A 26,347-nucleotide genomic window follows, 5' to 3' on the forward strand; every position below is an offset into this window, starting at 1 on the left:
CTCAATAAAATTCTAGCAAATCGTATCCAACAACACATTAAAAGAATTATACATCATGACCAAGTAGGATTCATCCCAGGTATGCAAGGATGGTTCAACATAAGAAAATCAATTAATGTAATACACCATATCAACAAATCAAAGCAGAAAAATCACATGATCATCTCAATTGATGCAGAGAAGGCATTTGACAAGATTCAACATCCTTTCCTGTTGAAAACACTTCAAAGGATAGGAATACAAGGGAACTTCCTTAAAATGATAGAGGGAATATATGAAAAACCCACAGCTAATATCATCCTCAATGGGGAAAAATTGAAAACTTTCTCCCTAAGATCAGGAACAAGACAAGGATGTCCACTATCACCACTATTATTCAACATTGTGTTGGAGGTTCTAGCCAGAGCAATTAGACAAGAAAAAGAAATACAAGGCATCAAAATTGGAAAGGAAGAAGTAAAACTATCACTGTTTGCAGACGATATGATACTATACGTCGAAAACCCGGAAAAATCCACAACAAAACTACTAGAGCTAATAAAGGAGTACAGCAAAGTAGCAGGTTACAAGATCAACATTCAAAAATCTGTAGCATTTCTATACACTAGTAATGAACAAGCTGAGGGGGAAATCAAGAAACGAATCCCATTTACAATTGCAACTAAAAGAATAAAATACCTAGGAATAAATTTAACTAAAGAGACAAAAAACCTATATAAAGAAAACTACAAAAAACTGTTAAAAGAAATCACAGAAGACCTAAATAGATGGAAGGGCATACTGTGTTCATGGATTGGAAGACTAAATATAGTTAAGATGTCAATCCTACCTAAACTGATTTACAGATTCAATGCAATACCAATCAAAATCCCCACAACTTATTTTTCAGAAATAGAAAAACCAATAAGCAAATTTATCTGGAAGGGCAGGGTGCCCCGAATTGCTAAAAACATCTTGAGGAAAAAAAACGAAGCTGGAGGTCTAGCGATGCCGAACTTTAAGGCATATTATGAAGCCACAGTGGTCAAAACAGCATGGTATTGGCATAAAGATAGATATATCGACCAATGGAATCGAATAGAGTGCTCAGATATAGACCCTCTCATCTATGGACATTTGATCTTTGATAAGGTAGTCAAGCCAACTCACCTGGGACAGAACAGTCTCTTCAACAAATGGTGCCTAGAGAACTGGATATCCATATGCAAAAGAATGAAAGAAGACCCATCTCTCACACCCTATACAAAAGTTAACTCAAAATGGATCAAAGATCTAAACATTAGGTCTAAGACCATAAAACAGTTAGAGGAAAATGTTGGGAGATATCTTATGGATCTTACAACTGGAGGAGGTTTTATGGACCTTAAACCTAAAGCAAGAGCACTGAAGAAGGAAATAAATAAATGGGAGCTCCTCAAAATTAAACACTTTTGTGCATCAAAGAACTTCATCAAGAAAGTAGAAAGACAGCCTACACAATGGGAGACAATATTTGGAAATGATATATCAGATAAAGGTCTAGTATCCAGAATTTATAAAGAGATTGTTCATCTCAACAACAAAAAGACAGCCAACCCAATTACAAAATGGGAAAAAGACTTGAACAGACACCTATCAGAAGAGGAAATACAAATGGCCAAAAGGCACATGAAGAGATGCTCAAGGTCCCTGGCCATTAGAGAAATGCAAATCAAAACCACAATGAGATATCATCTCACACCCACCAGAATGGCCATTATCAACAAAACAGAAAATGACAAGTGCTGGAGAGGATGCGGAGAAAGAGGCACACTTATCCACTGTTGGTGGGAATGTCAAAAGGTGCAACCACTGTGGAAGGCAGTTTGGCGGTTCCTCAAAAAGCTGAATATAGAATTGCCATACGACCCAGCAATACCATTGCTGGGAATCTACTCAAAGGACTTAAGGGCAAAGACACAAACGGACATTTGCACACTAATGTTTATAGCAGCGTTATTTACAATTGCAAAGAGATGGAAACAGCCGAAATCTCCATCAACAGAAGAGTGGCTAAACAAACTGTGGTATATACATACGATGGAATACTATGCAGCTTTAAGACAGGATAAACTTATGAAGCATGTAATAACATGGATGGACCTAGAGAACATTATGCTGAGTGAGTCTAGCCAAAAACTAAAGGACAAATACTGTATGGTCCCACTGATGTGAACAGAGATTCGAGAATAAATTTGGAATATGTCATTGGTAACAGAGTCCAGCAGGAGGTAGAAACAGGGTAAGATAATGGCCAATTGGAGTTGAAGGGATACAGACTGTGCAACAGGACTAGATACAAAAACTCAAAAATGGACAGCACAATAATACCTAATTGTAATCTTGTTAAAACACTGAATGAAGCTGCATCTGAGCTATTGGTTTTTGTTTTGTTTTGTTTTGTTTTGTTTTGACTTTACTATTATTACTTTTATTTTTGTCGCTATATTAACATTCTATATCTTTTTCGGTTATGTTGCTAGTTCTTCTAAACCGATGCAAATGTACTAAGAATTGATGATCTATGTGATGATGTTAAGAATTACTGATTGCATATGTAGAATGGTATGATTTCTAAATGTTGGGTTAATTTCTTTTTTTCCGTTAATTAAAAAAAAAAAGAGAGAGAGAGAAGGGGTAATTGGAGCTGAAGGGATACAGAGTGTACAACGGGACTGGATATAAAAACTCAGAAATGGACAGCACAATACTACCCAATTGTAATGCAATTATGTTAAAACACTGAATGAAGCTGCATGTGAGGTATAGGGTTTTTTTTTTTCTTTCTATTAATGTTTTAATTCTTATTCTGTTGTCTTTTTATTTCTTTTTCTAAATCGATGCAAATGTACTAAGAAATGATGAATATGCAACTATGTGATGTTATTAAGAATTACTGATTGTACATGTAGAATGGAATGATTTCTAATTGTTTTGTTAATTCTTTTTTTAATTAATAAAAAAACTATAAAAAAAAAAAGAATCTTAAGCATTTTATCTCGTTTTTGGCTCACACCTCTTAAAACGCAGGTCAAGGCAAGGCAGGGACTGGCAAAAGTCGGGTGGGGGCGGGAGATGGGGCCGTGCTGACCTTTAGTAGGGAATACTGGCAGGAGGCGATGACCAGGCAGAACTGGAAGACCCAGATGTCGGTGAAGAAGCCCTTGAGCAGCAACAGGTACCCCAGGAAGGCGACCAAGCTGCTCAGCCCGACGCCAAAGATGTTCTCCACCACCCCCCGCGTCCTGTGGAGACAGCCGGGTCAGGGCGCACCCTGCCCGCCCCACCCTCCAGTGGGGCAGGCGGTGAAGGGGTGGGTAGATAGGGGCTGGGGGAGAGGGGATCCTGCTTTGGGGTCCCTCCAGCTCAGCCCACACCTGCCCTGCAGCCTCCGAGTAACAAAACCCGTGGCCTCTGGTGTGACTCCAGGTGGCATACAACACGTAGCCTCGTGGACTCCCAGTCCTGTCCCCTCTAGACACTGAGGCCCCAGGCACCATCACTCCAGGGACACGCCATCTCCAGCTCCAGCTCGTTCCCACAAGCAACTGCACGTGGCCGCACTGTGTGTACCACATAGCCAGTGCCTGACAAACACCGGGCAGGGGACCAGCGAACTTCAGGAGGACAGTACAAGGGTTCTAAGTCCAGGCCCTCCACAACCAACCAATAAGATTCTCTGACTTCCCTGGGCCTCAGTTTCCCCTCTGAAAACAGGGAAAGGCACAATGAATAGTTTGGGAGCTTTCTACTTCCATTGAAAACTGGCTACTACAGGATCCATTTCCATTGAAAACTAGCTACTACAGGACTCAGTTTTCAAATGGAATCTAACGCAGACAGAAAGAATTGCAGATTAGACAGGAATTACCTGTCTGAAAGTAGCGCCTTGAGGCTAGAGGGGGTTCCCAGAAGGCCCCCTTGTTTGGTCATCCCTTTGTACCCCAAAAGAACCTAAAGAAACCCCACTGCAGAATCCAGCCTTCAATGTACCTAAGCTCCCCTCCGACAGGTTCTCAAAGTTCTAAAAGGCAGGGCCTGGGAACACTGGGGTTGGCCAGGTAGGGAGGGCATTTACCGGTCCAGTAGGGCCAGGAGGGCAAGCCGCTCGTAGCGCACGGAGGTCCAGCGACCAGGAAGGAGCCAGTACTTGTAGCTCTGCTGGACACGGGGCGGCGCCTCCTCCATCAGCGTCTGCTCCTGGGATTCGTGCAGGGAGTCCTGGTCCAGCAGGTCAAACTGCAGTCCCCACAGCCGCGGCCGTCAGCCCCGCCACCCCCCACGCGGTCTTTCGCCGCCACCCCTCCCAGGGCACACCGGATGGCTGGCCTTTCTCCTTCTGCAGAAGTTTGACGGCTGGCCATTCTCCCTGCCATCTGGTGGCCCCAGGCCTGCCCTGATCCTGTCTCGAGGGCTGGGTCCTTTCTCCAGGCTCCCAGGGGTGGACATATCTGTCTCCCTCATGCAGGCAGAATTCCCCGCCTCTTCCTGAGCCCAGCGAAGCCCACCTGGTCCTCCAAGACCTGGTGCAGAGGCTGCGTCCTTCCCGACAGAGCCAGTCACCATCACCTTGACCACCCCACCCCAGAGCACCCAGCATGCCTGGTCCCAGGGAGAGGCCTGGGTGCCAAGGTCAAGCTGGAAGGCCCTTGGCAAGCTTCCTAACCTCTTTGGGGTTGTTGCCTCCTTCACTCAATTGGTATTTATGGGACATGGCCCTAAGCCCAGCCTGAGCTGGGCTCTGTGGATACAACAGAGAGTCAGGGGTCCAGGCCTTGCCTTCTAGAGGTGGCTGTCAACTTGTAGCAAGGAGAATGCTGCCTAACTCACGTGATGGTCAAGAAGGACAGAGGAACGAGAAAGGGAAACACGGGGGCTTCTGGGTGCAGATATGTACATGCATCTTCTGTTACTATTCTTTAAACCTTACGTCTGTGTTTCATGTGTTATTAGTACTTCCATTCTCACCAACTTGCCCACAGAAGTTATATCCCAATCAGAACACTCCCAGCAGTGGAAAGTGGTGCTATTAACGATTGCACTGAGATAAGGCATAAACAGGGAATGTTCCCAGCAACCCTACATGTAAAAAGCCCCACATAAAGGGGACAGCACACAGTCATCACTCAGGAAACATAACTGCCACTTTGCAGGTACCATGGCTAACACCTGGGTCCCCCCATTAACTAGGGACCAGGAAGACAGTCCAGAAAAATTTGTTGAGTAACAAATAAACACTCCGTGAGCCCTTCGGACCCCAGGCCCGTGTACCTGGGGCCACCATCAAAGCTCAGGGCAGACACGGGCCAGGCCCTGCAGCCCTCCACCTGGAGCTGCCCCGTCTCCCCGCCCCTCCCCATCCTGCCCCCCCCCTCCTCACCTCGGGGACTTCCAAGGGCACCCGGCGCACCTGCATGCCCTGCAGGACCACCGGCCGGGGCTGCAGCAGGTTCAGGCCGCCCGTGGCCTCAGGGACGTCAGCCGAGTGGAAGCTGGAGGAATGTGAGTGACGATCCCTGTGGGCACAGCAGCCATGAGGGCCACAGTCACTGCTGCGCCCTAGGCCCTGGGCAGAGGCCCAGGCCGGAAAGGTGGGAGCAAGGGGGCTGTCGCAGACGCCAAGGAGCAGTGGGGTGGGGAGGAAGCAGGCGACTGAGCACGTTCCTCCTTGGCCCTGGCCTGGATGACAGGAAAGAGGCATTCCATCTTCTTCCCACCAGTCCTGGGAAGTATTACAGATCCAGGGACCCACAGGATCGCTGTGGAGCGGCCCTTCACTGTTCCCAATCCTCTCCCCTAGGGGTCCTGGGCTGCAGCTGGACCAAGCCAGCTGAGAAAGGGAGAAATGCCAGCTTGGAGGGGGGGGGCTCCCAGATATGGCACCTGCGGGCTGCTGCTCAGGAGACTCACCAGGCTCCATTGGCTGCCTGCTCCCCCTGCTGCCCCACAGGGTTCTCATAGCCGCCTCCAGCCAGGCCAAAGGTGTAGGAACGCCGCACACCTGGGGCAGGAACAGTGGGAGGTTACACAGCCTATCAGGGACAGAAGCTCCGAGGCCCAACCCATGGGGACACCAGAGCCACCAAGTGAGGAAAAGCCCCATGTCTGGTATCCCCTGGCATGCCAGCCCTGCCCCTGGGACCAGAAGCTGGAGAGTAGGGCCTGCACTGCAGGCCAACCTGCCTAGGGCCTGGATCCCAATTCCACCAGGCTCCAGCAGGCTCTTGGCAGGTGATTCTGGGCACAGGCACCTGTCCAACACGGCTACACCTGCCTGGTCAGCAGAGCGGGGATACTATAGCTACCCACAACTCAGAAACCTCAAGGATGACACTGAACAGTGCAGGCAAACCACCCACTGTGGTGCCTGACAAGGTAAGTGTTCAGCAGGGTGGGCACTGGCTGGGAAGATGACACTTGGGCAGGCCACTGGACCCAGGAGCTCAGGGACCAGGCACAGGGCTCACCACTCTCATCGTAGAAATAGTGCACGGCGCCTTCGGAGGTGTCGTCAAAAGTGCAGGCTTCATGCACGTTGGCACCAGCCCGGGTGAGCAGCAGCGAGGAGGCGAAGTGCAAGGCGGAGGGGAGCGTCAGCGCCCGGGAGTGGGAGGCAGCCCGGCCTCGTGGAGCCTCCTGCAGGCTGCTGGGGAGGGGACAGGCCAGGATCAGCACCATGTAGAGGGAGCCGGCCTCTGACGACCCTTCCTGGGACCAGTTGGCAGGGGGCTCACCTGGGGGGCGAGCCCATGACAGAGGCTGGCGGGGTGGGGTTGCTGCCGGCGTTGTGGCGCCTCCGGATCGCCTGGGTCCGCCTGACGCTGCTCGAGCGGTCCCGCCTGCCAGTCTCCTCGGCTGCTGCCCAGAGACAGGCCCCGAGCATGAGTGATCAAGGCTGGGACAGAGCCAGGTGCCCTGCACAGAGCTAAAGGTCATGCCTAGCCTGACCTGTCGCTGGTTCTGGGGCCAGTCAGGCCACTAAACCATCCTATGCCTCAGTTTCCTCATTTGAAAGTAAGGAGGACACTCTACCCCAGTGGGGAGCGAGAGGACCAGTGTGGATACTGAAATGCCTCAAAGAAGCATGTGTTAACCGCACGGCCTGAAGCCAGTGCCTGAAGCCTTTCTGCCTCAGTCTCCCCATAATCAAAGCCCTGTTTATCTAAAAGGGTTGGACTACAACATAACCCAGTCACTGAGACCACACCCATCTGCTATTTAGGCCAGAGGCTGGGGACCCTGACCAGGTTCACTCCAGCCTGCCCTTTGCCCAAACCCAAGTCCCGAGCATGCCTCATGCCCCGACTTCAGGAGCCAGCACTTACCTCCCCCGACAGCACCTTCCTCCTGCAGTTCCCCCCGCCAGCCAGGCTGGTTGGCAGCAGGTCCCCTGTGGGCCTCGGTGGGCAACACAGTGGGCTCCCCGGCAGCCAGCTCCACTCCTGCCTGGGCCTCCAGCTCAGCCTTGGAGCCCGCCAGCGGGGCCCTAAGGACATCTCCCCCCGCCCCATCCATGCTCAGAACACGGGCATGCGTTTTGGCGCTGGCAGTACTGGGAGTCCGCTGGGTCCCATAGGGCCGCTTGGGGGGCACAGCAGCCCCATCCTCAGCCCCAGGAGGGGCCCGCCGCTTCCGGCCTCCCCCTGCTGCACCCCGGGAACTCTCAGGAGAATAGCAGGAAGTGGAAGAAGAGCTGTCAGTACTGTAACGGCGCTGTGATCGAAGGCTGGAGGCTGGGCTCAGCTCACTGCCCTCGCTGGTGTCTTCGTCTTCAAAGAAGCCCCCACCCTCAAGCAGGGGCCGTCGAGGAGCACGGCCAGGTGGGGAGTGTCTCCGCAAGGGGGGCCGCCGTTTTCCAGGCCGCAGCAGGGCCAAGTCCTTGGGCCGCACAACCAGGAGCGGCTCGGCTGGGCCCGGTGGCGTCCCTGCTCCGATAACCGTGTCAAAGGAGCGCAGCGTGTCGTCGGAGGGGACCCCGGCGTCTGGAGAAGCAGGCAGCTCGGCCTCCGAGGGTGGGTCCGTGTCGCTGCCCTCAGGGGCTTGCCCACCTGGGGGGCTGTCCAGATGGGTTGAATTGGTCTTCTCGCTCTTGAAACTGCTCAGCGTTTCCCTATCAGTGCCACTGAAGCAGGAATCCGAGGAGCCAGCTTTCTGGGGCGTGGGCTCCCCTGAGCCCCGCCGGTCCAGGGGCTGGTAACCCCCGGCACCCCGGCGCTGTTCCCGTCGACTGCTGGTCCTCATCAGGGCCCGGTCAGGCCGCGCCAGAGTCAGAAAGCTCTTGCTTAGCTCCTGGCTGAGGCTCCCTTTCAGCAAGGGGCTCATGGGGGTATCAGTCATACTGCTCCCACTCCAGGGGGCTCCATCTCCAGCCAGGGGAGAACGCTCTGAAGAATCCGTGCTGGGGAGAGAGGGGTCTGGGGCAGCCCCTGGGGGCGTCTGGGGAAGGTCTCCAACTATCAGAAAAAAGGAAAACAAAGGATGAGAGATGGGCCTTCTGGCTGAGGGTGTCTGACAGCCTCTGTTTTCCCTGAGAGTTTAGTCAGAACAGGAAGCCGAAGGAGCTCCATCCAGAACTGTAGATGGAGCCCTGACTTGCAGCAAAAGTGCCTCAGAGAAGACAGCGGGTCTCCCCCTTGCCCCTGCCACATCGTGCCCACTCACTGAGTCTCTCCTGAGAGCTGAGCTTGAGCATCTCCCGATCGGCCGAGGTCACGATCACGTTGTTGCTCCCCTGCTCCCGCACCAGCTCCTTGATGTCTGCAACCATAGCCCAATCAGGAGGGCCCTGGGACCACTATGGCTCCACAGCGCCATCCTCCAGCCCTGAGCAGCCACCACTTACCTCTCAGGGGCCCCGAGTCCTCCATCCGGGGCAGCAACTCCTGAGCAAACAGAGAGAGACATGAGAGTCAATGTGTCAAGAAGCAGAACCAAGACATACCCAGAGGTGGAAGTGGCTCCCAGGTGAGGAGTGGGAGGTGGCGGGGGCTGAGGATAGAGGCGTGGGACAACTCACCGAGACCTGGTTGAAGCCAAACACGGAATGCTGGGAGCTACAGCGTACAGGGGGTGTTGAACTCACTTTCCGAAACACTGTCATCTCCACTCCTGGGTCCCTGGCAGGGGAGAAGACAATCGGCTGTGAGCTGACCTACCATCTCTATGTTACTCCTCAGACAATTCCCATACCTCCTGCCTTCTCAAAAGTCCCTGCACAATCCCAGGACTGACCAAAAAACAATGGTCCAGGCTCACTCACAGAGCCAGTGTTCCCTCTCCCCTCCTTCCTCTCCCAAAGCTCTGGCCCAGAGGCTAAGAACCCTCAATCCCCAAAAAGGCCCCTGCCCTACCCACCGGGCTGGATTGCTGTCCCCCTGGGCAGGCTCTTCCTCTGGCTCCCCCATGGTAGAGTTACACTTCTCCACGATCTCACCCTGGTCAAACATGGCATGTAGGCGGTAATTCACAGTCTTGATGGTGGCAAAGATGACAGCCACCACGAGGCAGTACACGCCAGCCACCATCAGGCTGGGGGGTAAGACCTGGAGGGAGATAGTAAGTCAGGCTCCTACTTGCCCAGTCTCTACTCCATGGGTATACCAATCACCACTGTCACCGCTAGGATTTACAAATTCACCCTTCCCTACACCCCTGCAACTAGTGCAAAAACCCCTCTGAGTGTTCTGTCTTCTGTTCAACTGGAAAGAGAGAGATCAGAAGAGGAACTAAAAGTCACCCACTCTAGAAAAGGATGAATTCGGATTGTCCTTCACACACCCCAAACTCTGCAGTGACTCCTCTTCCCACACTTCAGCACCCAAGGCAACATCCTGAATCCGTCGCCAGCTTGCCCCTCCATCACATCCTGCCCTCCCTCTCCCCAGCAGGAGTTCCAGGCAGCGGAGATGTCTCACCATGTATAGCAAGAAAGGAAAAGTAAGCAGGAAAATCCAGACGTAGAGGTGGAAGCAGTTGGAGAAGGTGCTCTGGTGTGGGTCGAAGAACCAACCGCCGGTGAGCGAGGCCCACACTCCCTGGCGCAGGATCTGCAACACCTGCGACCCCATGGCCCCGCCGCTGCTGCGCGAGCCCCGACTCCCGGGACCCTCATGGGGGCGGCCCCCAGCCCATGCCCCGCCAGGAGCTGGAGAGCCCCGGGACCCAGCCTCGCACTCACGCCATAGCCTCCCCGCGAGGTGGAGGGGAGGTCGGTGGGGCGGGGTTGAGGGCAGGGGGCGGGGCCGGTCGGGGCAGTCACCGGCGGGAGGCCCGGGGGAGGGGGTGGGACCGCATTAGGGGCGGGGTCCGTGCCCCTATCCCCGGCCCAGAACTGCTCCAAAGGGCCGAAGCGACAGGCAGGCGGGGCACACGGGCTGGGGGCCCGCCGGCGGCATCCAGAGGTGGGCTTGGAGAGGGTGCTCCCGGGACAGAGGCGACGGCTCCCTCGGCTCGGGCCCGGGGAGAGCCCCGGGACCCTGAGGTCCACTTCCGGGGTCACAGGTCACTCTTTTCGGGCTCCGCGCTCGTCCCGCTGCTGCCGGTGCCGGGCCAAGGGGAGGCCGGAAGGAGCGGCGAGCCACCAGCCTGCAGTGGCGCATGCGCCCAGCGGGCCCGCTTGGGACCCGGAAAAGGAAAACTGACGACGTGATTGCGCACGCGCAAGGAGGTGGTAGCGCTAGGAGAGGCGCCCTTTGGGCGTGCGCAGAGTCCGAGTTTAAGGGACTTGACTGGGCAGCTGTAGAAACGTTTGGACGCATGCGCACACCTAGATATTGTCAACCTAGCGCAGTCCACTGATCGAAATCGAAGAGACCAGGTGAATGGCGGTTGGATAATGGCAGAGTAATCGGCACAAAGTTTGCCCAATGAATCGTAGGAGGCGGGGAAACGGATGGAGGCGTGACGTCCCCGCCTCCAGGAGCTACAGAGAGTCCCGCGCTTTCGGAGCACGCCCCTCTTGGCCCGCCCCTTTTAGTGCGTGTGCTTCAACGTCACAGGTGTCTCTTGCCCCGAGCGTCCTCTAGTTCCGGGTCAGGACTCAGACATAATGCGTAGAGAGCGATCCTCCGGCAAGGCAAAAATAGTCGAAACAGGGTAGCATCGTCTCTCTTAAAGTGACAGGCTCTAGACGATTGGTGACAAGCTTAGTTAGCGGTAGTGCGGAGACGATTCAGCTCTCCTCAATCCGTTCACTGGACAGGCTTCGAGACGACAGTCTCCGACTTTCACGCCCTGGGGAAGGGGCATGAGGAAAGTGGATTGTTCCCCAGGTGAGGAGAAAGACGAGAGCCTTAGCCCCTTCTTAGAGCTCGCGGTGTAGCCAGTTCCGTGTCTCCTACAATCCCAACCCCGGCCCCAACCAGTTCTGCTTTCAGAGCTCCTTGCCCCACCTCAGGTATGAAGAGAATGAGGCTCAGAGAGGATGGGTCACACAGCCCTGCGACTTGGTAGCCAAGACCGGACTCAAGTTTGCCCCCACTCCAAGGCCCGGTTTTTCATCCCATTTCGCCGATGTGGACGCAGAGGGAGCAGAATAGCAGGTTCTCGGCAAGGACCAACCTCGCCCCCAGGCAGCGGACCGCCCAGCCTGGGGGGGAGAGTCTCTTCCCAGATCCCCAAACCTGCTGTGTTAAGGAATCTGGGGCTTCGCTACCACCTCTCTCTGCCCTCTTCTCGGCCTACTCGGGAACCTCCCCAGCCCAGCAGCCGGGAGCCTCCGGGAGGGGAGAGCTGCTGCCCGCCCGACCCGCGTCATCTGATGCTGTTTCCTGCAGGAGGGAGAAGAGCGGAAAAAAGTGAAACTCCACCCTCCACCTCTGCCTCCCGCCCCCGGGGCCAAAGTACAAAGGGAGGAGGAAGAAGAGAACGGGGTAGGAGCCGTCGGGGCCACGGGAGCCTGGCCGGGAAGAGGCAACCTCGGCAGACTGGGGACGTTCCCTGCACCCCCTGTGCAGAAGGACCCAACCGGAGCCCGGGCGCTGCCCCTCTGCGGCCCCACCTTACTCTTGGAGGGGCCCGAACCAGGGTCCCAGGACCGCTCTTGGACTGGGGGGACGTACGGGTCCCTGGAGCCGGCCATGGTGAGGTGCCGGCGGCCCCGGGGCCCCACCCCCTGGGCCTGATCGCGCTGCCCTGGGTAACCCGCCCTCCTCCAGAAGCCCGAGATGAGGGGCTCTGGGAGGCAACACTTCTGGCTCCCCAGAGAGGCGTGGGTCTGGGGCTGAGGGCCAGGGCCCTGGTGCCCAGGTTCTGGGACTAGGGCCTCGGCAGCTGGCTGGGGTGGGGCCTGGGGGCACCCAGGAAAGGTCCCCCACACGCCCGGACTCAGGCTCCCGGCCATGGAGCCCCTGAAGAACCTCTTCCTCAAGAGCCCGCTCGGGTCGTGGAACAACGGCGGGGGCAGCGGGGGCGGCGGGGGCAGTGGCAGTGGGCGGCCCGAGGGGTCCCCGAAGGCGGCAGCTTATGCCAACCCCGTGTGGACAGCCCTGTTCGACTACGAGCCCAACGGGCAGGACGAGCTGGCCCTGCGGAAGGGCGACCGTGTGGAGGTGCTGTCCCGGGACGCAGCCATCTCGGGCGACGAGGGCTGGTGGGCGGGCCAGGTGGGCGGCCAGGTGGGCATCTTTCCGTCCAACTATGTGTCACGGGGCGGCGGCCCGCCCCCCTGCGAGGTGGCCAGCTTCCAGGAGCTGCGGCTGGAGGAGGTGATCGGCATCGGTGGCTTCGGCAAGGTGTACCGCGGCAGCTGGCGAGGGGAGCTGGTGGCCGTGAAGGCGGCTCGCCAGGACCCGGATGAGGACATCAGTGTGACGGCTGAGAGTGTGCGCCAAGAGGCCCGGCTCTTTGCCATGCTGGCGCACCCCAACATCATCGCTCTCAAGGCCGTGTGCCTGGAGGAACCCAACCTGTGCCTGGTGATGGAGTACGCGGCCGGGGGGCCCCTCAGCCGCGCCCTGGCTGGGCGGCGTGTGCCCCCCCACGTGCTGGTCAACTGGGCTGTGCAGATCGCCCGTGGGATGCATTACCTGCACTGCGCCGCCCTGGTGCCCGTCATCCACCGCGACCTCAAGTCCAACAACAGTGAGTCCCAGGGGGCCGTTACGGGGGTGGCATGGCCCAGGCACACAGCCAGTGCCAACCTTCAGCTGAGCCCGCCTGGGGGACCGAGGGCTCACACTGGCCCCCAAAGCAGGAATCCCAGGCGCCCAGCCAATCCCACTTCTTCAGTCAAGGGGGTACCTTCTCACCCCAGCCCAGGAGTCCTGCACCCCCAGGCCTGTCGCTGCGGTTTGGGCCAAGGTTAGAAATGGAGACCTCCCAGGTAGGCCAGGCCTGGATGCTGGCACGTCTCAGCTGCGCCCACCCCACCCTCCCACCCCCAAAGTTCAGGTTCGTGGTTCGGGTGCTCTGGTCTCTTTCTCTCCGCGGGGTGGACAACAGCCACCCCAGAGTGGAAAGCCCCCTGTGGGGGGTCAGAGCTGGAAGTCCGACTCTACCACTCCCTGGCTGCACAGCCTGTAGTTGGTTATTTCAACTCAGGGCCTCGATTTCGGGCTCTGTAAAATGGGGCCGAAAGTAGCACACAGAGTGACCGTAAAGGTGAAGTGGCTTAATGGACAGGGCGCGGCAATGCCTGGAACGCAGTGGTCCCTCACCTGTGTGCCTAGGGATGTTTGAGGGCTGGGTCACCGAGGGGGCCTGACCTGGAATAGCATTTGGAATGGGCGTGGCTAGACTTCCCTTCGTCTCCAGCCCCTTCAGGACACTCTGCTGTTGTGGGCCCAAGACACACAAGTGATAGTTCCAGGAAGGCTTCCTGAAGGAGGCAAACTTCACACCAGGCCAAAGGCAAGCAGCATTTAGAGAGGCACCCAGTAGGGCATCTGGACAGGACCAAGCACAGTAGTGGGGACCCTGGGAGAGGTGGACTGTGCTGGCACTGCTGAGTGGTGGCAAATGCGGGGTGGGGGTGGTGGCCAGGGCTCAGCATATTTTTGGAAAGGCAAAAAGGTTCTGGGGGTGGGGGAAAGGACGTGGACATTTTGATCCTTCTGTCCTGGGCTGATTGTGGACAAGGGACTGGGAGTGGGGGGCAGTACAGAGAACTCAGACGGGTGATGCCTGAGTCCCTCCCAGAGCTGCAGGAGGGAGAGGAAGCCTGTGAACCACCCTACTCACTTCTCTCAACCACAGTCGGGGACAGGCCCCCCCCGCCTGACCTTTGGGTCCTAGCCATCTAGGGACCCCCACTCCTTGCCCCAGCCTGAGGGGGATTCCCCAAAGGCCTGGGGGGAGGGTACTCCCCTCTTCTGTTTTTTTTCTCCATTTTCTTTCCAGAGAAAATGGAACAATAGCCCAGGCCCCTGCTCCCCACCCTCCCCACTGCTTCCTGTGTTTCCTGCTGCCCCTGAGCCGGCTTCCTGCCCCTGCTCCAGCCTGGGCTCCCTCCCTGGCCCAGCTGCCTGCAGGGGAGGAAAGAGCTGGGGGTGGGGGGGGTTGTGGGAGAGGAAGGAGCCAGGGATTGCACCCCCACTCCTCCCCCCCACTACCACCCTGTTCCCCTGCTTCGCTCCCCTCCCAGAGTCTGGGTGGCGGTGGAGAAAATCAGGCAAGGTGCCCTGGGTCTCCTTAAGCCTGGCATCCAACCTCACAGACCCCAGTCCTAGGCTCGGGGTGCCTGTCTGCAGGGTTGTGGCGGGGGGGAGTCCCTGGGCTGGGGGGACACAGGCAGGAAACAATGGCGTGATTTTCCTGGACAATGGGGGCCTTGTGAGAAGGCCTGGCGGGGAGAGGAGGGGGAATTCTCCAGGCCCACGAGTCACAGGACTGACCAGCCAGCCCGGCCTGGGCTTGACCTCCCCCAGTTCTCCCCCAAAAGACCCCCCCCCCCCATTTAGGGATCTGACCCAGGCTTCCCAGAAAGGAGAAGTAGGGCCTTGGGAGGGAAGCGGAAGAGGTGTGAGTTTGAGTTGCCCAGGCCACCCCCAAGCCCCACGGAGGCCAGGGAACCCTACGGAGGTGGGACTAAAAGGCTGGCCCCAGCCTCGGGGTTTCTAGCCCCCTCTCCCTCAGGTGGCCATGACTTCCCCTGAGGTCTCCATCTGGTACCAGAACAGCAACTTGTGCTGGCACAAATGGAAGGCATGAGCAGGCATAAGGCAGCTTGGGGACAAGTGGGGAATGAAATGAGGCTTAGCAGATGGCATGTCGATGTGGCAGGTGATGGGAGAAAGTCCACACGTGCAAAGAAATCCTGAAACTTTGGGTGAATTGTTTTCTCTCTCTGGGCCTCAGTTTCCCTAACAGAAAAAGGGGAGACTGGCCTCCCAACCTTGACATACAGAAAATGGCTTGCCTGTCTGCAGGCTACCATAAGTGGCTAGATGGCCAGGAAAAGGCAAGAGCCCCCACCCTTTTTTTGGAGGGGGAGGGGTGCATGGTCCAGGAATTGAGCCTGGGTTTCCTGCATACAGGGCAAGCATTCTGCCACTAAGCCACCCATGCACCACCACCCCACATACCTTTTGATATTGCATCTGCTCTCCAGCCTCTAGCCTGTTGCAGTGCCTTATGGAATGAGCTTATTTGGGGCTTATTACTTGGTCAGGGTCCCAGCCACCCAGCTGTCAGGCTGGAGGCTGTGATGAGGAGGGAAGTAAAGCAGTGAGAGAGGATGGAGAGGAGAGAGTGGAGACGGGCGATGTGAGTGAGAGAATCTTTAGAGCAAGTGGCATTTGTTACGCTCATGCTTAGATGTCAGACCCTGGGCTAAGACTCGTAAAAAAACATGTTATCAGTTAGTACTTGTGGCAACCTTATGGGTAGGTTTTGTTTTCCTCTTCAGCTTTATTAACTGTTTGGGATTCTGCCCAGCTCAGAGGAGGGGCTGAGCTGCAGGGCCATTTTCTGAGTTAAGAGAAATTGCGGGAAGAGTTGTGGGGTGAGTAGGATGAGAAGGTGGTTATTAAGGACGTATGGGGGATGGGAGAGGAGGGTCTGATGGGCAACTGAATTGACTTCTGCTGGCCTAGAGGTCCAGGTGTGGGAGAAACCAATGGTAAGGGACAGCTGAGAGCAGCTGAGGCAGCCTGGGGATAAGGAGAGGCTGGACTCTTGTCAAGTACCAGCATTGGAAAGGCTGAGGGGAGGGGAGGTACTGAAGGAGAGAAAGCGCAGGCAGCCCCCAGCCATGGGCAGGAAACTTGGCAGAGAGGGATGGGGGTAGCAGGGCCAGGTGCCCGGCAAGGCCCAGGGCCTTGGCCCGAGGGTGTGGCCTTAGGTGCTGAGGCCTCTGGCATACCATCCCTGTACCAGGCTCTGAGAATTGGACACCCTAGTTTGGCCACCTCGTCTGAGAAGTCTTCCCTAACTCACCAGGCTGTGACCTTTCCTCGTAGTCCACTTGCACAGCACTTGCAGCCAGCTGTGAGCAGAAAGGCAGAGAGCCCTTTCCAGACCTTCAGTGATCCCATGCTTTGTCCTCTTTCCATTCCTCTAAAACTTCCCTCATTTGTGCCCTATTTGTCTTGGCAAAAAAAAATTGCAAATTGCTTCTCCCTGTACAGAGTGCAGCAGCCCTGTTCGCCTCAAAGCTGTGAGCCCCTGCCAAGTTTAACCATCTACTCCTACCTTTGTCCCAAACTCCATCCTTGCCAAGAACCCATCACTTAGACTCAACACTCCTTTCCCTTCACAGCGAATCACTCTCAGGGGGATATCTTATGAGGGCCTAACTCCCAAAGAAACTGAGTCTTTCTCTGCTCTGGGGATGGTTGCACTCACCACACTGCCGTTGGGCCCTGGGGGTGCTGACTGGGATTCCTTCCTCGCTAAGGGGCTCCCTTCTGCTCCCCACCCCACAGGAGATTCTGATTCATACTCCTGCCTCGGCAAAAATGCCAAGACCCTCACAGGTTTCTCTTGAAATCCCTTGCAAATTATCAAAACTACCAGGGCCAAGAGGCTGCCCATACCATCAGCTTCTATCCAATGCAGCATTAGATAGAAATTAGAACGCTGGCTTTGAAGCTACATGGACCGGGTTGAAATCCCTGCTTTGCTTGCTGTACGACTTGACTAAGTCAGTTTCCCTGCTTGGTTTCCTCATCCGTAAAATGGAGACACTAATATCTACCAAAGAGATTTTGTGTGAGTGCTAGAGACAATGAGTCTAAGATGCCTGACCTCCAGTAGACCCTCAGTAAAAGTTTCCCAGCATCCTTATTTTTGTCTGATTCCAACCCCACCCCCACTGTGAGCTCTGCAAGGCAAGCTCTAGAAGAATCCAACTTTGTGCCCCTGGTACCCAAGCAGGATGTCTGTCAGACTCCCAGCTCCTCCCCTGCCCCCACCTCCTGAGCCTCTACCACACACAGACCTGTCCCTCCTCTTCCCCAGTTCTGCTGCTGCAGCCTATTGAGGGAGACGACATGGAACACAAGACCCTGAAGATCACTGACTTCGGTCTGGCCCGTGAGTGGCACAAAACCACGCAAATGAGTGCCGCGGGCACCTATGCCTGGATGGCTCCCGAGGTCATCAAGGCCTCCACCTTCTCCAAGGGCAGCGATGTATGGAGGTGCGGCCTGGGCAGGGCTGGACAGGGCCGCCTGTGGGGCTGCAGAGGGCAGAGGTGGCTGCCAAAGCCCCTGGCTAGGAAGATGGGCAGAGGCGGGGGTGTGGGGTGGGGGGGCAAGTCCCTGAATCATGGAGTTGCTGGTTACTTTGGGGTGAAGTGGTGGTTGGAGGAGACACAGGTCCTCCGTCTCGCCCACAGCTTTGGAGTGCTGCTGTGGGAACTACTGACTGGGGAGGTTCCCTACCGTGGCATTGACTGCCTTGCTGTGGCCTACGGCGTGGCGGTGAACAAGCTCACACTGCCCATCCCATCCACCTGCCCCGAGCCCTTCGCGCAGCTTATGGCCGGTGAGGGGGCGGGGCCTGCGGGTGAGGGGCGGAGCTCCGGGGCCCAGGAAACGCCCACTCACAGACCCTTTCTTTTTCCGTCTTTCTCTCCCCCACGCGGGGTGTCCCCAGACTGCTGGGCGCAGGATCCCCACCGCAGACCCGACTTCGCCTCCATCCTGCAGCAGCTGGAGGCGCTGGAAGCCCAGGTCCTGCGGGAAATGCCGCGGGATTCCTTCCATTCCATGCAGGAGGGCTGGAAGCGGGAGATCCAGGGCCTCTTCGACGAGCTGCGGGCCAAGGAAAAGGTGCGAGGGGTCGGCGCCCCGGGGTTGGGAGGAGAAGGAGTGTTTCCCGGGTCTCCAGGGGCAGCCAGTGCGGGCGGCCGCCAGGGGCCTTGCCGGGCTCACCCCACGCCTCCACTGTCCCGGGCACAGGAGCTACTGAGCCGCGAGGAGGAGCTGACGCGCGCGGCACGCGAGCAGCGGTCACAAGCGGAGCAGCTGCGGCGGCGCGAGCACCTGCTGGCGCAGTGGGAGCTCGAGGTGTTCGAGCGCGAGCTGACGCTGCTGCTGCAGCAGGTGGACCGCGAGCGGCCACACGTGCGTCGCCGACGCGGCACCTTCAAGCGCAGCAAACTCCGCGCGCGGGACGGCGGCGAGCGCATCAGCATGCCTCTCGGTAAGGGGCGGGCCCCAAGCTCGCCGTCCAGCCATTGGTTGCGGGAGCTAGGGGGCGGTGCCACGGAACCCACTGGCTGCTTAGGCGGAGGGGTGGGGTCAGAGGCTGCCCTGTTATTGGTTGAGGATGCCAGAGGGTGGGCCCATGAGCCGAAAGCTGAGAAGGGTGGGGACAGGAATGTTTTTCCTCTCTGTGGGCGGGTTTGAAGGAAATATTTGCATACCGGCCTGGGAGTGGCTGCGGCCGGGAGGGGGCGGGGCTCGCGGCAGTTCTGGGAAGCCCGAGGGGGGCGGGGCGGGATGGCACCGCCCATTCTCCGACTCCGCCCGCTTCTCCCGGTGGTGGGGTTCCGCGGGCCGCGAGGCTGGTCCCTGTCACACCGCCAGCAAGCCAGACCCGATCTATCCCGCCTGCGCGGCCTGGAAGCCGGCCGATGGCCCCTCCGGGGTGGGGTCCTGGCGCCATTTCACCACAAACTTATACCCTGCTCCCCCCTACCCCAGATTTCAAGCACCGCATCACCGTGCAGGCCTCGCCCGGCCTTGACCGGAGGAGAAATGTCTTCGAGGTCGGAGCTGGGGACTCGCCCACCTTCCCCCGATTCCGGGCCATCCAGTGTAAGTCGCCCCTTTTTCCTTCCCCCCAGCCCCTTATCCTTCTGTCAAAACGTATCCTTTGAGGTGGGTCCACCCACTGTCTTCTCTTTCTCCCTGCCCCGGGCTCCCTCCTCTAACGTCCGGGTTAGTACTTCTGAGCCCCCCAAGCAGCGCTTATTTTTCTTATTTTTTAAATCAAATACTTGTATGATACCATGTACCACTCATATTCCTAAATGCTTTGCTGCTATTAACATTTTAATTCCTCACTACATATGAGGTGGATATCATCATTATTATGAAAAAAAGTCTAAAAATTTTTTAAAAAGTGATTTGCCTAAGGACCCCCAGCTAACAAGTGTTGGAGCTGAAATTCAAATCCAAGCGGTTGGCGCCAGCGTCTATGCAGTAGCTACTGAGGAGCAGATATTGTTGGAAGGACTAGGTGAAATGCCCAACTCTACAGCCAGCCCTAGGACCCAAACCCATCTAAGCCACTCTAATTCTGTTCAGATTCTCTAGAGCCCAAAGCCCACCCTGAGGTCCTGGCCTCCTCCCCCTTCTCTAGGCAGCTGCCCCTGGAGTCTGGCTTGCTCTCCTGATGGGGCCAGAGCTAGGGTTCCTGACCCCAGCTCAGATGCCATTGCTTTTCTCCCCACAGTGGAGCCAGTAGAGCCAGGCCAGGCATGGGGCCGCCAGTCCCCCCGCCGTCTAGAGGACTCGAGCAATGGAGAGCGGCGAGCATGCTGGGCCTGGGGCCCCAGTTCCCCCAAACCTGGGGAGGCCCAGAATGGGAGGTGAGTACTGAGCGTAGAAGTCTTCTCCAGTATCACCTGCCTCCCTGCAGTCCTGGGATTTACAAAGCACCTCTCCCCTCCCTTCACCAGGAGAAGGTCCCGCATGGATGAGGCTGCGTGGTACCTGGATTCAGATGACTCGTCCCCCTTAGGATCTCCTTCCACGCCCCCAATACTCAATGGTGAGTGGTCTTGTCTCTCCCCCATCAGGATCTTGCTGAGTCCCTTCTGTAGGCACCATGGGGAGGCCATGGGAAGCCTGTGGGTTGGCAGGAGTCCTCCTTATCCTAGAGACTAGGAAACTGAGGCTGACGGAGCTGGTCCTAGAATGCACATCTGATCTACTACTGACCTGGATCCAGCTCAGGTCTGGGGGACCCAGAATCTGGTCCCCCTGTTCTGGCCAGGCCTGCAAGAGGACCCCATCCTGGACCTATGGCAGCTCCTGCGACCTTGACAGACTCTAGAGAAGGAAGGAAGGAGAATGGTCTCCCATCTGGTACCCAAGGGAAACTGGGTCCAGAGAGGAGAAGGAAACCGCTCCTGCAAAGAAGAGCCGACAAGTGGCTGCCACACTGTGCTTCCCACAGACCCTTCTGGGGAGGCCATAGGTGGGAAACGGGACAAAAAAACTGAGTCAGTGGAGAGCCAGGGCCCATGCCCACTGCACCCAGGATGGTTCTGGGCTTTTCAGTCCTCCATAATGATAGCAGTACTTACTATATGCCAGACATCCCATCCCAGCAACAACTCTAGGAGGGGGATGCTATTATTATGCCCCTTATAGAAATGAGGAAACTGAGGCTCCAAGAAGTGAAGCAACTTGCCTCAAGCCTTCAGTTAAGGATCTGAACCTAGAGAGACTTTGAAGCCCTTGTTCATAGTGAGCTTCCTTGGAAGCTTTTACTTAAGGAAAGAGTTTCTCGTGTACAAACTACTTAGGAAGCCAGGGGTTTGGGCTTGGAGCTGGGCTCCAATATCCGAGGAATGGGAAGGTCAGGGACTGGGAAGTTGCACCCTCCACTTTTACAGGGACAACCCAGTGAGTTATCTTCAGAGCCCCCAACCCTTGCATGCCTCTCACAGCCAGATCCAGGGCCCAGCTCAGATGCTTTCAGACCAGAGTCCTGTTCTGCCATCAATTTAGGCTCCCAGCCCGGCCCACCCCCTCCACCATTAATGTGAGCTACACCTTGTAGCTAATCTCAGAGAGTGGGAATAACTGCTGACATTCACTGAGCACCTCCTGTGTGCTAGGCAGGTTTATAAGGTGATATATTATTAGCTCCACCTTATACTGGAGGAAACTGAGGCACAGAGCACTTAAGCGATATGATGTAGGGCACACAGTAGAGCAGGGATTTGAACCCAAGTCTGACTCCAGAGACAGAGCCTTGGACTCTGTCTTCCATACCATTTTGCACTCCAGCAGTGGTGTTGCCCCAAACTGGATGTGCTGCAGAGGCTGAACTGGGAATTGGTTGGATTCACCTGCTTTGGAAGGTTCCAGGCCTGAAGGGTCAGTGAACTTGAGGCCCTGTCCACTGAGTATATAAGTCAAAGGAGCCCCCCTGCCATGTCCTGAAGAACGCTTTGGCCTTGTCCTTCTTGAGTTCTCAGGAGCAGGATACAAGGGCCTGGACTCCATTCTTTCTCAAGCTTGCACCTTTGCCTGAATGGATGTCAGGCCTGCCACAGCCCAGCTGCTGGCTTTGCACTTGGTTTCCGCAGCCCAAGCCCCCACTCCAACTGCCGTCTGGGCCCCACCAGAGTGCATGACCTTGACCTTCCAGCTGCCCACAGACTCAGAAGCCTGGCTGGGAATCAGAATGGGGCCTCAGGGAGGCCCCAGATCCTGTGAAACTGCCCAGAAAAACACCACGCCATTGGGGAGCTGCAGCTCTCCCACCCACGGGACCTGGTAGCAACAAGTTGCCCGCTGGCAAAGCATTGTCAGCCTACACTGATGGGCCGTCTGAGAAGCTGCCCATAACACTTGTTGCTGCAGAGCCACTGACAACCACGTGGCCGTGTCCTCTCTGTGATGCCCATGGGAACAATTTCACCTTCACCTTTGGATCAAGAAGGGTTGCACGCCTTTCTCCTAAATGAGAGTTCCCAGATCTTACTACTAGGAAGCTTAGAGGAAATTCAAACCCTAGCTGAGTTCCCCGGGACAAGTCACTCAACCACTGACTGCAGGAAGGTTTATCCACTCTCATCGGGTGTACTGATCTCCCTTCCCGATTTCATCTTCCCTTCTCTCTGTCTCATTTTTCTTGCTTATTTTGAACATATTCTCCCCTGTTCTGTTTACACTCACTATAAGCTATCCCTTTCTTCACCCATAACTGGAAATACTAACGAACACCTCATGTGCTTGCTGCAAGGATTGTAAGACTAGATTCACCCATCAAGCCAGGACTGATGTATTTTGAGTCAGGTCTCAACATGTTGTTGGAGATCAACACTACCGTGACCTCAGGGGGTGTTCCTAGTCTGATCGAGGAGGCTGACACATGAGTAAACAAATCCAGTGGAGCTTAGTGAACACTGGGGATGAGGGTGTATACAGTGAATTGTGAGCAATACCTGCACAGGCTCGGGGCATTCTGGGTGTGCTTCACAGAGGAGGTGACATCTTAGCTAAGTCTTGAATGGTGAATTAATAATCACTGAAAACCAAGGTGGAAAGGGTGTCCTGAGCAGAGGCATCAGGGCTCCCCAAACAAGAGGGAGAGGAAACTTGACTCTGACTCAGGGAGAGAGCTGAGAACCAGGGAATCTCGGGCCTGAGGTGGAGGGCAGGGCCCAGCCTATATCCCATAGGTTTCTGGGCACATGACCAGCAAATGTTTGTTGAATAAATGATTGAACTAAGCTGCAAAAGCAGGCAGGAGCTAGGTCAGGAAAGGCCTGGAAACGATGCGGAGTTTTTAAGCCGGTACCTTGTGTTTTTAGCAGGTTTGCATTTCAGGATTCCTGGGTCTTTGAATGGCAGTGGCTAGCTGGAGGTTGTGCGGTCTGGGGTGGTAAGAGGCAGCGAGACTGGGTAAGGGCTGTGGCTGAGAATGGGGGCAGGTTCTAGCTAAGAGTAGAAGCCTCGCATTTCTTCCTCCTGACAGCCAGCCCAGTGCTGCATTCCCAGGCAGCCTCTTTCTATGCTTGGGACAAGGATAAAGGGAAAGGTGGAAGGGGCAAGGCCAGGGAGGGTTTTGAAAGCCCACCCAAGGAGTTTGGACTTCCTTTGAGTGGCAGGAGAGAGCTATAGCAGGTTCTAGAGCCAAGGAGGGACCTGACAAAAGCATGGTTTATGGAAGGCCATCCTAGATGCCCCTGCCTGTTCCTTAATGAAGCGTTTCCCAGCCCCACCCCAATGTGGTCTAGAATGGAATCAGGCCAAGCCTAGGCCAGCAGGTAGGTTGCTGACATTTTGAAAAACATAGTAGGGTTTGTCTGGGATGGGGTGGTAAATAAAAGGTCTGTCTGCCTGGAGTGAGGCTGGCTCTACTTCTCACTGGCTGTGTAGCCTTAGGCAAGCCCTTAACCTCTCTGAGCCTGGCATGAGGATCTAACCACACCATTGCCCTAAATCATTCAGCAGGGCCTGGCACCTGATCTGCTCTACAAACTAGCTGTGGCCTGAGGCAAGACCCTGACCTCTCTGAGCCTGCCTCAGTTTCCTCCTCTCTGGAATGGGGGCCTTGATGTGTGCCTCTTGAAGCTATTGTGTGCCCCACCCCCCACCCCCAGGCTACCACTGACGTGAGGGCAGGTGCACAAAAGGCCAGCGCTGCCTAGCCCAGAAGGGAGATGGGCATAGAGCCTGGGGCGCTAATCCTCCCAGCTGATAGGGACAGCCTTGCCCTAGGGGTCGTCCCACAGTTACCACCAGCAGCTGCTCCCTCTGTCCCAACCCCAGCAGGCCAGAAAAGTTCCTGAGGTCTGCTGTGATCTGGCCTCAGCTTTCACCCTACACAGTGACCTCAACTGCTCCCCCATCCCCCACCCCACCGGCAGGCAACCCCCTGCGGCCGAGCCCGGAGGGAGAGGAGCCGCGGCGGTCTGGGCCAGCGGAACGAGGCAGCGGCTCCGGGACCCCCAAGCTGATCCAGCGCGCGCTGCTGCGTGGCACCGCCCTGCTGGCCTCCCTGGGCCTGGGCCGTGACCTGCAGCCCCCAGGGGGCCCCGGCCGCGAGCGCGGGGAGGCCCCGCCAGCACCCCTGCCTGCTCCGTCCCCGGCCCAGCCGCCCCCCACCCCGCTCATCCGCTTCTCGCCCAAGATGCCCGACACGCCCGCCTCCCTGCTGAGCCCCGACACCCCCGGGCCACCCGGGCCCCTGCTGCTGGACCTGGGAGTCCCTGCCGGCCAGCCGTCAGCCAAGAGCCCCCGGCGCGAAGAGGAGTCACGCGGTGAGTGGACAAGGAGGGGCTGATAGGGACAGGCAGGGGGGCAAGGCCTGTGCTTGATGATGGTCAAGTGATGGTAAGGATGGTAGCACACCTTAAAAGTTGCTTACTTATGCCAGTTATTGTTCTATTGCCTTAGAGAGAGGATCTCATTTCATTATAATAGCAACCCTATGTGGGCTAGGTACTCTTTTAGCCCATTTTGTAGATGAGGCCATTTAAGTCAGAAAGAAAGGAACTCACAGGGTCACATTGTGAGTAAGTGGCAGAGCTGGCGTCCAAACCCAGTTCTGCTCCAGAGGCCTCCCTCTTAACTACTTACATAATAAAGCAGAAAGGGCCGTGGAAGCCAAGGGGGCAGATGGGGAAACTGAGGCTCAGCACAGCAGTGCCTTTCGGAAACACCCAGGGGCCAGTGGTTGGTTGACCCCGTTGTCCTTTCTCTACCCTTCGCAGGAGGCACAGTGTCACCCCCACGTCGGGTATCACGCTCCGCCCCGGGCACCCCAGGGACCCCACGCTCGCCGCCTCTGGGCCTCATCAGCCGCCCTCGGCCCTCACCTCTTCGTAGCCGCATCGACCCTTGGAGCTTCGTGTCAGCTGGGCCCCGGCCTTCACCCCGGCCTTCGCCCCTGCCCTCCCCGCAGCCTGCCCCCCGCCGGGCACCCTGGACCTTGTTCCCGGACTCAGACCCCTTCTGGGACTCCGCATCTGCCAATCCCTTCCAGGGGGCGCCGCAGGACTGCAGGGTGCAGACCAAAGACGTGGGTGCCCAGGCCCCGTGGGTGCCAGAGGCAAGGCCTTGAGTGGGCTGGGCCACAGCCCAGCCTCCAGCTGCCTTAAAGGAGCCACAGTGTACACTGGAACAGGAGCCAGCAGGCCTCTGTAGCTGCCTCAGTTTCCCCCAGGGACCCTGCCCCCCTTGGGGTCAGGAACACTACACTGCACAGGAAGCCTTCACACTGGATGGGGGACCTGCACTCCCCACACACCTGCAACTGGTGGGTCCCCCCCGACTTACCTGCCTCATTGGGGCCCGACACTGTACCCAGCTGGTTGGGAGGACCAGAGCCTGTCTCAGGGAATTGCCCCAGGGGTGGGTGCAGGGCGAGGGGGTGGTGCAGGGCAGAGGGGCCGGCCTCAGCTGACACCAGCACTTTTGACCAAGTCTTGCTACCGCGGCCCCTGCCCCAAGGTTTAGTGCCAGGACGCTCTGCCCTGGGGGTCACTGGGGACTGGGCTCTCCAGGCACCAGGGTTGGGGCTTCGGCCTTAGGATCCAATGAAGCCAAATAAACTCGTAAGCTGTCTCCCCAAGCGCAGCCTGTCACCTTTCTCAGAGGTAAGTGGCAGAACCAAATGATCACATGACTCTGGTGTCCTGACGTCCCCAGCAGAGTGGGCAGTTGGCCTGGGTCTAGGCCGGGCTGCCTTGTGCCACAGCCCTCTCCTGGGGCCAAGCGTTGGCCAGACGCTCAGGTCCTTTTACTGCCTCCCCCACCTCTTCCCCATCCTGGCCAGGGCCCTTCACACCTCTATACCTTTGCACAAGCCATTCCATTGCCAGGGCCTGTGTGCTCTCACGTCCTCCCTGCTGCTAGGTGGCCTCGGCTTGGCCGCCAGCCCAGCTGCAGCATCACCTCCCTAAGAAGCCTTCCCTGGCCAGGTCACCCGAGGCAGATCTCAGAACTACAGAGCCCACAGCCCCCGGGCCACCATCTCGGGAGGTTTGTCCTGGGTTTTTTCTCTATCCATGGTCTAGACACAGGAAGGGGGAGCTCCACCCACCTCCTGGCCTGGTGACCCACCCAGGTGCTGCTTGCACTTCCTTTTAGGCCTCCACCCAGCTTCTGCTGAGTACAGCTCTCAACCCACACCCGAGGGCGGGATCCCCAGCACCTGGGGCTCAGTTCCCCCCAGGGTTCTATGGGAATCGTAGTCC

The 26,347-nt window shown here is 56.8% G+C and overlaps 2 protein-coding genes across 9 annotated transcripts in view; one reads left to right on the plus strand and one right to left on the minus strand.

Annotated features, from left to right (window-relative positions):
- The window catches only part of PCNX3 (pecanex 3), a 25,703-nt gene extending 13,955 nt beyond the window's left edge, over positions 1-11,748 (minus strand). Inside the window, exons 1-12 of one of the 6 annotated variants that reach the window (XM_077115711.1) lie at positions 9,933-11,748; positions 9,373-9,560; positions 9,035-9,134; positions 8,861-8,900; positions 8,680-8,775; positions 7,344-8,471; positions 6,753-6,876; positions 6,486-6,664; positions 5,929-6,019; positions 5,399-5,534; positions 4,097-4,257; positions 3,110-3,263 (exon numbers count right to left, since the gene is read on the minus strand). In XM_077115711.1, the coding sequence (XP_076971826.1) occupies positions 3,110-3,263; positions 4,097-4,257; positions 5,399-5,534; positions 5,929-6,019; positions 6,486-6,664; positions 6,753-6,876; positions 7,344-8,471; positions 8,680-8,775; positions 8,861-8,900; positions 9,035-9,134; positions 9,373-9,560; positions 9,933-10,085 (2,550 nt within the window). In that variant the 5' untranslated portion in view covers positions 10,086-11,748. The remainder of the gene's footprint in view (positions 1-3,109; positions 3,264-4,096; positions 4,258-5,398; positions 5,535-5,928; positions 6,020-6,485; positions 6,665-6,752; positions 6,877-7,343; positions 8,472-8,679; positions 8,776-8,860; positions 8,901-9,034; positions 9,135-9,372; positions 9,561-9,932) is intronic. The other 5 variants (XM_077115708.1, XM_077115707.1, XM_077115710.1 and 2 more) reach the window with 5 other exon arrangements.
- MAP3K11 (mitogen-activated protein kinase kinase kinase 11) lies at positions 10,590-25,723 on the plus strand. 3 transcript variants are annotated; one of them, XM_077115719.1, is made up of 12 exons: positions 10,590-11,288; positions 11,414-11,558; positions 11,793-13,098; positions 17,416-17,596; positions 17,795-17,943; positions 18,055-18,230; positions 18,360-18,603; positions 19,107-19,220; positions 19,861-19,996; positions 20,087-20,178; positions 24,017-24,409; positions 24,863-25,723. In XM_077115719.1, exons 3-12 carry the CDS (start codon positions 12,357-12,359, stop codon positions 25,210-25,212), a joined length of 2,577 nt encoding a protein of 858 aa, XP_076971834.1. In that variant the 5' UTR covers positions 10,590-11,288; positions 11,414-11,558; positions 11,793-12,356; the 3' UTR covers positions 25,213-25,723. The 3 variants fall into 3 exon arrangements, with proteins under 3 accessions (XP_076971834.1, XP_076971837.1, XP_076971835.1); XM_077115722.1 differs by having other exon boundaries at positions 10,590-10,834; XM_077115720.1 differs by lacking the exon at positions 11,414-11,558.
- The last annotated feature ends 624 nt before the right edge of the window (positions 25,724-26,347 follow it).

This window comes from Tamandua tetradactyla, chromosome 9 (genome assembly GCF_023851605.1).
Source record: "Tamandua tetradactyla isolate mTamTet1 chromosome 9, mTamTet1.pri, whole genome shotgun sequence".
Taxonomy (NCBI): Eukaryota; Metazoa; Chordata; class Mammalia; order Pilosa; family Myrmecophagidae; genus Tamandua; species Tamandua tetradactyla.